The sequence below is a fragment of the Pseudopipra pipra genome, chromosome 16 (assembly GCF_036250125.1).
Source record: "Pseudopipra pipra isolate bDixPip1 chromosome 16, bDixPip1.hap1, whole genome shotgun sequence".
Lineage (NCBI taxonomy): Eukaryota > Metazoa > Chordata > Aves > Passeriformes > Pipridae > Pseudopipra > Pseudopipra pipra.
In genome coordinates, this window is record NC_087564.1 from 15,483,463 (window position 1) to 15,494,555 (window position 11,093).

At 48.9% G+C, this 11,093-nt stretch overlaps 1 protein-coding gene and 1 long non-coding RNA gene across 2 annotated transcripts; one reads left to right on the top strand and one right to left on the bottom strand.

The window, feature by feature from the left end:
- Positions 1-225: 225 nt before the first annotated feature.
- On the bottom strand, positions 226-2,502 carry LOC135423313 (uncharacterized). The gene is made up of 2 exons (XR_010434772.1): positions 1,872-2,502; positions 226-982 (listed from the first exon to the last, which is right to left on the bottom strand). It is a non-coding gene; the product is annotated as an uncharacterized LOC135423313 (long non-coding RNA).
- GFER (growth factor, augmenter of liver regeneration) lies at positions 2,456-6,502 on the top strand. Its single transcript, XM_064673405.1, is given in 4 exon segments — positions 2,456-2,483; positions 2,486-2,700; positions 3,177-3,388; positions 3,891-6,502. Coding segments are annotated over 4 exon segments (618 nt in total). The 3' UTR covers positions 4,054-6,502.
- Positions 6,503-11,093: the final 4,591 nt, after the last annotated feature.

Consider the following 11,093-nt stretch of genomic DNA (forward strand, 5'->3'; position numbering starts at 1 on the left):
GGTTATGAGCTTTTTCTTTTCTAATAAAAATGCTTATATTTTAACTAACTTCATAAAATAAATCACTAATGAGGAAGCAAAGTCTGTGAACTGCCAAACCAGGAGATTGCTGCAATTTGAAAACATTTCTGCAACTGTTTAATTGCTTGAAGACCAAACAATAAAGCTGTGTAGGAAATTCCCTGGGTCCCTATCTTTTTTCCTGATTTTACAAAACAAATGAGGTCGATAGTATCATTTAAAACATTTATTGGCGCTTAAGGAAAACAGATATAAAAATGTTATCCCCGCTTGACCTTTCCTTCATGTGTGAAATGTAGCTTTATAGTTGTCTAGAACTGTAGACAAAGCCATTCCAGCAGTTCCTGTCAGTCACTCACGTGGCTTCTCCCTCCCTCCCGAATATCAGCAAAGAAACGTTCTCATAAAACTGCAAATAAAATTTTAAAAAGGAGCACTGGTAAATAGGATGGAGATCCAGACCATCAGCTCAGCGCTCCACAGAGCAGGAAACAGCTCAGCCATTTCCACGTGAAGCACACCAAGTGTTGAAATCTTTTTGAAGGCGAGTCCTTGAGGGATTTCTCTAAAATGATGCTTTTCCTACCAAACATTTACACCATGCTGTGTTGAATATATCATATATTCACATATTTATTTATATATAAGATGGTATTTTGATCCACCTCCATCCTGGACATACATTTGTTTGTGTCAAGTAAAATAATCATATTTTTCACTTGACATGAAGAGGAGAAAAGTGGGAGTGGCTACAAAATTCACATTCTGGAGCACATTTCCCACAGTGGGAGACTTATCTTGTGGTCCCCAAACCTCTAATGGCAAGCCAAAAAGAAGGAAGAGAGGAAGTCTGTGCTGGTCTCCAAGTTTTCGTCCTCTGACCCCCATCAAGAACTCCTTAAGGCCACTGTGTCTCAGAGGCTGGATGCAGGATGTGCTGCAGGTGGTCACATCTGCCAGACTACAGGATAAAGAAAAATCAAAGTGCTTTTAACATAGTGCCAAGCCACAGCTAATTAACCTTTCCAACTGGAAAGACCCAGTTCTGGAGCTCGATGGGTGCTAGACCATCTCCCAGGACCTGGGTCACCATCCCTGTGTGCTCACAAGCCTGTGGATCTCTGGGAATAGAAGGAAAGCTGCCAAGTGTCCACTCTAGATTGAAGGTCTGGGGCCAGGACTGGGCTCTCCTTCACCCTGAGCAGCCCAACCCCTCCCAGCCGCAGGCGAGGGCTCGACGTGCCTGCCCTGGGGTGACACGTGCCAGTGCTCTCGGAAAGAGGAAAATCTTTCCTTAATACAGATTAGCACGTGACAGGTGTTAAAAACGTAGGATTTCATATGGGCGTGTTCCGATAGAGATGCACGACTCGGAATCGAGTTATCCACTTGTTTGCTCATTAAATCGCACTGTTGATTGTATGACTGTGCTGGAGATAATGCTGAGGTGCCACTGGCACGTAGGAGAGCTCTGCCACACACAGTATGTACATACTAAAGAATCCAAGAATCCCAGAACAGCTGAGGTTGGAAGGGACCTCTGGAGATCACCCAGTCCAACCCCCTGCCCAGGCAGGGTCACCTGGAGCAGGTGACACAGGGACTGTCCAGGTGGGGTTGGAATGTCTGCAGAGAGGGAGACTCCACCACCCCCTGGGCAGCTGTTCCAGGGCTCTGGAAAGAAGCTCTTCCTTGTGCTGAGGTGGAACTTGAGTTTTAGTTTATGGCCATTGCTCCTCGTGCTGTCACTGGCACCACTGAGCAGAGCCTGGCACCATCCTCTGGCACCCCTGGAGATATTTGTATGGATTGATGGGATCCTCTCTCAGCCTTCCCTTCTCCACACTAACCAGGCCCAGCTCCTGCAGTCTCTTCTCATGAGATGCTCCAGACCACATATATACATATACGTACATACATACATATATATATATATATTTTTTTTTTTTGTGCTCAGTTCCTCTGGGAGGAACCAGTCCTTGACATCTTCAGTAGGGACATGGTAGACCTCCCTTCACACTCTCAGCGGGGACAAGGGCAGACCTCTGCCACGCTGAGGGGGAGAAGATGGAGACCCCTTTCATACTTCCACTGAGGAGAACCCTGTCCCCATCCCCTTCCACCCTGAGGGGGGGACAATGGCTGAGGCCCCCTCACACCGTCGGCGGGGCCATGGCAGAGCCCTTTGCACACCCTGAGGGGGACATGAAGCCCCACCACACCTGAGGGGCGATGTGAGGTGAAAAGCGGACAAGTAGAGGTGGGAGGCTCATATGAAAGAAACCCCCCGCCGTGTTCTCCTCAAACAGAATTTTTAAACACAAAGTTTGCTGCCGTTTTGGTAAAAAAACCCCAAACAAACAAAACCAAAAAACCCACAAACTGGCACTCGGGCGCGGCCCGGGCAGGGCCCCCTCACACCGCCCGGGCGCCAATGGCGCCGCCCCGGCCCGTGCTGCACCGCGCGCCAACATGGCGGCGCCCGGTGAGAGCCGCGCGGGCCGCGGCTCCGCGGCGTTCCCGGGCACCGACAGCGGCTCCTTCCCTTTCCCCTTCGCCGCCCCGCACGGCGCGGCGGGCAGCGCGGCGGGGGAGCCGCCCAAGAAGCCGTGCCGAGCCTGCACGGATTTCAAGAGCTGGCTCCGCGAGCAGAGGAAACAGGCGGCCCCGGGCGGCGCGGTGAGGAGCGGCTTCCCCGCGGGACGGGCGGTGGGAGCCTCCCCGGGCACCCCGCGGGCGGCTGGCGACCCCCAGCCCCTGCAGAGTCCTCTCAGTCCTTCATCCTGCTCCCTCAAGTGTGGGGCTGCGCGAAGGGGCCCGGGACAGGGTTCTCCTCAGTGGGAGTGTGAAGGGGATGTCCATCTTCTCCTCGGGTGTGACGGGAGCTCTGCTCTTGTCCCCAGTAATAGAGTGAGGGGGGATCTACCATGTCCCCAATGAGAGTGTGAGGGGGCTCTGCCGTGTCACCCCCCTCAGAGGGTGTGAAGGAGGCTCAAATGAGAGTTCGAGCTTCTCTGAGATTTTAGGGGGCTCTGCCATGTCCCCAGTGAGGGTGTGAAGGACCCGTTCCCCCATCTCACCTTCCCACCCAGCGCAAAGGGGCTGTTTCCCCACCAAACCCCGGTGTCCCCTCACAACCCTCTCTCCCGCTCCAGGAGCTGGCAGTCGCAGAGGAGAAGGAGCCCCCGCCAGACTGTCCCCTGGACAGTGAGCAGCTGGGCCGCAGCACCTGGGCCTTCCTGCACACCATGGCCGCCTACTACCCCGACCGGCCCTCCGGCACCCAGCAGAGGGAGATGAGGGACTTCATCAACCTCTTCTCCAAGTTCTACCCCTGCGAGCACTGCGCTGAGGACCTGAGGGAGCGGTGAGTGCCCTCAGCGAGTTTTTGAGGATCTGAGGGAGAAGCGAGTGCCCTCAGAGCATTTTGAGCATCTGAGGGAGAGGTGGTTGTCCTCAGTGGGTTTTTTGGGTACCTGAGCGAGAGGTGAGTGTCCTCAGCAGGTTTTTGTGCTGAAGGGGCTTGCCAGACATGCTGGGCTGCCGTAGCTGGTTTGCATATCAGCAGCTCTTCCTGCATTTGGGGTTTGTAGCTACCTGAACTGGTTTCTTCCATTATTGCATCAATCACAGGTACACTTAGTCAAAAAACAAACACCTGTCTTTGTGCTGTTGGGTTGTCTGTGTCATTTCCAGTTGCCAGGACCAGGCAGTGAATGAAGCCAAGCTGCAGCTGTCAGTATTCTATAGATATTTAGTGATAATTACTGTGCTCTTTCTGGGTTCTCTCTGGGACCCTGTGCCTGCTGTGGGTACTGAATTTGGTGACTATAAAGAAGTAACATTTGTTTCCTCTTCCCTGCTTGCAGATTACAGACAAATCAACCAGACACGAGCACCAGGAATAACTTCTCCCAGTGGCTGTGTCTTCTTCACAACGAAGTGAACAGGAAACTGGGGAAGGCTGAATTTGACTGCTCCCGTGTGGATGAGCGCTGGCGGGATGGCTGGAAGGATGGGAGCTGTGATTAACCCAGAGGGGCTGCCTTGGGAGCCCAGCAGACCAATCCAACCCTTGTCAGGGCACTGCAGGGAGACATGAGAGTCAGTGACTGTGTTTGTGTGTGTGTGACAGACTGAAAGGTGAAAGGAGATTGGAAAACCTTATCCTAATGATATTTTGATACGTGATTACACTAATGTGTTACCTGAGGGACTGAGGCCTTATGTTTGGCACAGGAATTGCCAGAAACCTGTGAGATTGAGTCACTGAGAAACTCGGGGAGACCTTTTCATGATGACATTTCCTGATTTTAGGGGCATTTTCTTAGAATTCATTTTCCCTGAGCACAGTTGTGTTCTCTGCAGGCACTACCCTGATGTTTTAGAAAATGCATCTGATTAATTGTAATTTTCATTTCTGTTCCGATAGAGAAAACTCATGGCTGGGTTTAGTGCCAAGCCTGTACCCTCAGATCTCTCTTTCCAGAAACTCCAATGTTTGTTGTTAACCTTGCATCCAACTCCTTTGATAAAAGGCCTGGGGGCAGGTACATTTAATTTAAATACTAAAATCACGGAGCCTACATTTCTCATTTTGGTTTTGTGTTTCAGTTTATCATGTAAGAGGCCATTGGAGAAAGGGAAACTAAAGCATCTCCTCGTCTGAGAAATGGAACAAAGTATCAACAGGGTGAAATTCAGATGTTTTAAGTGAATTGCTAATTTTCTTTGAATCCAGAAGTGATTTGGTGATAAGTTCAACTGAACTACTTATTCTTAAAGCAAATAACCTCTTTGTTTCTGCTGTGAACCTTTGTCTGGCATGAAAATAGCTCGAGACTGATGACTGTGATGAAGCATAGTCAGCTTTAATTATTCTGAGATTAAATTCTTGATTGGTACTTGCTGGCCTGGCGCATACTCTGGTGTAATCCTCAGCTAAAAATCTCTCTAGAAAAGGGCTTTACAAGCCCCTGGAAGTACCTGAGTCCTGCTGAGGACTGTGATGTAGTTTTATGTCATCTTTATTGCAGAGGGGACTCACAGGAGCCCCTCAGGTGTGTTCCTCGGTGGGAACTGGTCAGAACCCAAACCCTCTGTATTTCCCTGAGTCAGCTGTGCTGCATCACTGTGTTGGTAAGTGGGAATGGCAGACTCCAGAGGAGTAACACTAAATCAGTTACCCCACAGTGCATAAAACACAGGCCTTTATAAAAGGAGACACCTACAGAGTCCAAATCATTTCAAGTTTCTCACGTAGGTCGTGATCTCATCCCTTCCTGCACTTCTGGCCGGGAGAAGTTTGCACAAACCCTGACAACAGCAGGTTTTTTTCCTTCTGTGCTTCCTGCTGAGGTTTTGTTGCACGTTTTAGTGAAGCTTCCTTATTTCACGCCCCCCAGCACACCTGTAACTTTACCCTTGCTTTCCTAGTGAGCATTAACTGGAAATGTTAATGGTGCTGCTGTAATTGGAGTGATGACAGCTCTTGTCTGAGGCTTTGCTCCTCACACCTGTGTGTGGGGCTCTTCAGTGGTTAGAAAACCAGTAACAACTTTGGGAACACATCGTAATGGTTTTATGGCACAGGCAAGTCCTTTCAAGTCGGACCTGTTAAAACAAGATGGGACATTTTATGGACTGGTGACTCCTGAACTCTTTATAAATGTCCCTAAACACAACCCCAGCCAAAGTGATGATAAGGTACTGCAGGAGGTGTGAGATCTGTCTTATGATTGAAGGTATCAGTTTATTAGAAGTGCTCAGAAAATTTTCCTCTCAGCGTGTTGAGATTTTTGGAACAAATAAATCCCAGCCAAGATTTGTGTGGTTTTGGTAATAAACTCAGTCCCCAAAATGAAGCACACTGGTATGCACTAGTGGGGAAGGGACCAACAAAAAAGCATTTACTAGGACTGTAGAGAGGAAAAGGAGTGTGAATCCTGCTCTAAATCAGGGGGAGCAGCAGTGGCAACACACAGTTTTGGTCACCTTGTGTGGTTCAGGGAGGTGGGGGACGTGAGTGGGAGGAAAAGTGTGTCCTGTCCTGGCAGGGGTAGGGAAGAGCCTTAAAACTGAAGTTGGCATCTCTAGCAAATACTTCCCAAAAATGAGGCCACCAGCTGTGGCTGCCAGGATGTTTTTAGGGCAGATTCTATCTTTGCTAAGTGGCCATTTGGTAAAATCTGTGCTTGCACTCTGTTCTCTTAGCTTGGCAGAAGAGCTTTGACTTACACATTTCTCAGGCATATCCTCAACTCTGTGGACTTGACTGTGTGAGGAGAGGGAGGATTTGTTTTGCTGCTCATTTGTACCACAAGTTTTAATTTTAGGTAAGGAATTTCCACTGGAGATACTTGTACTCATGTACAGAAAATAGTGAGTTCTCTAAATGCACTTGATTAAATCTAGTTTTAAAAATCTCTGTATTCAAATTATATTTCCCGTTGATGTAAAAATAATAAAGCAACTGAGTTCATTCCTGATTCCTTCTCAATGGGATGGTAGGAAAAGGGATTATACTGTGCTGGTGTGTCTTACCTCTGCATGCCAACATATTCCAGTTATATCTCTGTATATTTATATGTATAGATATATACTGTTGTATTTTAGCTTGATGGCTCAGGTGAGGTTCTGGGATTCTGTGTGGATTGATCAGACAAGGTAGGGCTGCTCCTGGTCCTTTTCTGTTGTGCTGCTGAACTGATGGAATTCTCTGCAGGCCAAGAAGCTACAAAAATTCAGGGATTTTGTACACTGGGTCCTGTCAGGGACATCCCATCCCATTTCCCAGGAAAGGGAAGCTGCTTCCTTTCCATACGAGGAGCCCTTGTGAGGAGGAGCAGGGCCAGGAGCAGGTGCTGCCCAAGGAGCTCGTGGGGCCTTGCCTGGGAGCTGCTCCTGTGTAACAGGTACCCGACTAACCTTGCAGCTTCCCAAATCCCTCGCTGTTTCCATGGTTTGCATTCACAGCTGGAGTTCATTTTTATTTTTTCCTTCTTGTGTTTTCTCAGAAAGCAAAGAGCAGGGAGCCACGAGGGACTCGTCCCCTCCACGGATGGCAGGCAGAGTTGCTAAGCAAGTAACAGTGCAGATGTTGGCAGAAGCACCACTGTGCCTTTGACATTTTTCCAGGGATTAGCTGTTCCTCTGCAGTGTGTTGGGTGTACACAGTGTCCTGTTTACAGTAAGATTCACAAGAATTGCTTTGCTTCTGTGTCTTTTGCCTCAGCCTGTTTCAGGTAGTGTGTGATGTTCTTCCTGTTGGAGTTTCACAGGCTTGAAGAGGGGAGGGTTTAAATTTTGGGTTGGGTATTTTTTGGCCCCTTCCCATCATCATTGATTTGTTTTTCCATTCCTGGCTGTTCAGGGTTTATGTCTGAAGGATGGAGAGGAGCAGTGGAGTATTTTGTGTAGTCAGGATTAAGCACTTCAGTAGAAACAGCCAACAGGGTGGTGTGGAGTCAACTCTTGACTTTGTAGGCTAATAGGGAATATAATAAAACAAGGGAAACAAACCTTGGAAGGCTAAGGAAAACAAAGGAAAGTTCATGGATGGAGGGAAATCAGCAGTTAGAACACAGAACTGTCCAAGGGGACGAGGGTCAGCATTGGGATCAGCTGGGACACTGCCCTGGATTGGCACATCCCACAGGGAAGTGTTCATGAACATTTATGCTGATGCCAGGCTGGCTGTCACTCAGTTCAGGTGGCTTCTGTGTCACTGCAATGTGCTTCACAGGGAAAATTTGCTTTACAGTTCACCAAGCCAACAGCAGAGGGCCACAGAGGATGGATTTCATTGCATTTCCATTTATTTCCTTATATTTCCTTGACTTTCCCATCTCTTACTCTTCTCTGGAACAGACTGCTGCAGATAACACTTTTTACCTCATCCTAATCTCTTTCCTGTGATTTTGGGAGGAGATTTTGGTACCTTCAGATACTTTTCAAACTACTGTGCAAACCTCTTGTCAAATTACCTAAGTGAGGGATGTTATTTCTCTGCCTGCAGCTGAAATCTGCACTTGGAAGCATAATAAAAGACTGGATTCTGTTTCCAGCATGTTTCCTACCCGATCTTCAGCCCACAGTTGGTCAGATATGGAGAAGTTCTGGCTCTTTTTGACCATTAAAAGATTGGAAAGGGTGAATTAACTTCACTGGATAATTCTGTGACAGTGACTTTCTTAACAGGGGCTTGTGCACAGACCAGACATGGGTACAGGAACAGCAGTCATGAAACAGGATCGTTTCCAGTCAGAGAAGGGATCAGACTTCCTTGGAATGGTTGTCATCTGCTCTGGATGCTTTATAGAGGCAAAAGGAAGATCACAGGACAGTCATGACTCCAGCAAAGCTGTTCCTTTGGAGGTTGAGGGATGCAGCCCAGCCCTGCTACATGGAAAAGGTAGGAAGAAAACCCACAGAGTTTCGTGGGAGCTTTGCTTTGGATTAGGAGATCTGTGAGAAAGAAAACAGCTGAGTTAATTTAATGTCTGTCCCACCAGGCAGCTATTTCAAAGCTTCCATGTTTCCCTGAACACCAATGTCAGGTGTCCCAGTTCTGGGTGGTGCTGGATGGGCACTTGCCTTTTCAGTTACAAGAGTGGTCAGGCAAAGCTGGGCTTTCCCTGCTTCTTCCACCCCTGACATCTGGCCCAAGCCACCAGGAGTGCAAAAAAGTGGATTCAGTGACTGTGCCTCTTGTCCTGCTGCTTAGATGGGGTAAAAGATATGCAAAGTGTGAGACAAGGCACGTGGCTGGAGACTCCAGAGATCAAAATTCAGTTCTTGGTCACAAGCTTCTTGCTAGACACAGGTAAATCACTTCATCTTCTGTAGGCACACTTCCACTTCTGCAAAATGGGGATAAAAATAGAGTTTCAGCAGCCTTTGCCTGTGTTCCATATTTAGATGAAAGTCTCTTTTAATGTGCTTGTACTGCACAGCCCTGGGCCTGAGAGTATTCACAGTTATAAAATAACTCAGCTCCATCCATCCCACAAATCTCCTTTACGTCAGGTTACATCCTTCTTGTGAGTCTGAGGACCTGTTAGTGTTATGTTCAGCTAAGAAATTAAGCTTTTCATGTTTTCAGTATAACACTGCAAACACCTCATCCATTGCACAAACACCTCATTCATTACACAAACACTGTGGCCCTTTTTTCCCCCAGGAAAATTTTGTTTTGTGGTGTAACACGAGCAGAAATGGCACTGCCAAAAGGGCTGAGCGGGGAGAGCTCTCCTGGCAGCAGAATGAGAGCTCAAATGAGAATTGTGGAAGCTCTTCATGTCTGGGCACGGCTTGAGCTGCCCTGTGCCCTTGGACTGCCAGCTCTGCTGCCCTGGTGCCACCCCTGCGGGGAGCAGGGGACAAGCACCAAGGCCATCTGGGTAGTCAGGCCCTGCACGAGGGGACTGCTGTGGTCCCAAGGAGGCCGGTCTGGAAAACCCCTTTTGCAGCAGAGTGGTGAGCAGTGGCTGAATCAGATTAGATTACTGGTTTGCCAAAACCCCCAACCGTTTGACGCTGTGGAATATTTGGAGAAGAAGCAGATACCGAGTTGATGAGCCGCTGAGCGCATGGGCAGGGGCACGGTGTTGTCACCAGTGTCACAGTTGCACCACTGAGAGGCATTTTGAAACCCTCTGGGGTTTTGTTCAGTTTGGGTTTTATGCAAGTACTGAGAGATCAACTCTCCTGTTCAAAGCCAGTGCTCCCTCAGTTCACTGAGTTCTCTTATCCCGAAGTGCAGTTAGTGAAGTTTTCCACGTGTTTTTCTGGCACACTTCTCCTGGGTTTATCCTTGCACAGTAACTGCTGGATCCCACCTGAGAAACGGCTGCATCTCACAAGTGGATGAGTAACCAGCTCAGAAATGATCTTCCAGATATTTTTGGATCTCTTAGGGTGGAAGGCTTCTAGGGCTTTCTAGTGATAGTGAGGTAAGGTGTTACTCACCAGGAAGTCCATTCTCTCTGTCATTGGGCAATGGATTTCTAAGCTCCTCTCAACACTTCCATGAGCTCTTGTTTTTCTAAGGGCTGAAAGCAGCACCTGCCAAGCTCTAATGAATGGCAAGCAAAGCACTTCGGAGCAACAACTAAATGAACATGTCTCAAAGTGCTACTTCAGGCCTGCTGCCCTGGGAATGTGAAGGACAAGCTGTTTTCCTGCCCACACCCATGCCAGAGCTGGGTCAGACCTCGGGGAGCTGCTGGAGTCGGTGGGCTGGGAACGTGGCTGGAGCCTGGATGGCTCTCTGGGGCTGGCACTGGGTCCTGCACACCGGGATTGCTGAGCCAGAGCAGCTGCACTCCAAGCACACTGTCAGAGCTGCTCTGAGAACAAGGCAGCTGCACATCGCTGTTCCCACCTGGAGCACCTCTGGGGTCCCCACCACAGGGAGATTTGGACCTGTTGGATGAGTCCAGAGGAGGCCACTGAGTTGATCACAGGGCTGGAGCCCCTCTGCTGAGCTGGGCATGTTCACCTGGAGAAGGCTCCAAGGAGACCTCAGAGCCCATTCCAGTGCCTAAAGGGGCTCCAGGAGAGCTGAACAGGGACTTGGGACAAGAGCCTGGAGTGATAGGACAAGGGGAATGGCTTCCCACTGACAGAGGGCAGGGTTAGATGGGATATTGGGTTGGAATTCTTCCCTGTGAGGGTGGGGAGGCCCTGGCACAGGTTGCCCAGAGAAGCTGTGGCTGCCCCATCACTGGAAATGTTGAAGGGCAGGTTGGAGGGGACTTGGAGCAACCTGGGCTAGTGGAAGGTGTCCCTGCCCATGGAATAGGGGTTGGAATGAGATGGTCTTTAAGGTCCCTTCCAACCCAAACCATTCCAGATTCTACAACTATTTTATTTCAGAGCTGTTAAGTAGAAAATGTATCTGATTGTTTTGCCTGCCAAATCAGGAGCGTCCTACTGCCACAGAGAAAATTCCTTTGGTCCTGCTAAAGAAAACATATTAACTGGTCTTGTCCATTATTCAGCTTCTTATGGGCCAGGTCCCAATCCTGGCCCTTGGCTGAGTGGGTAGGGCTGACCTGAACAGGTTTTGA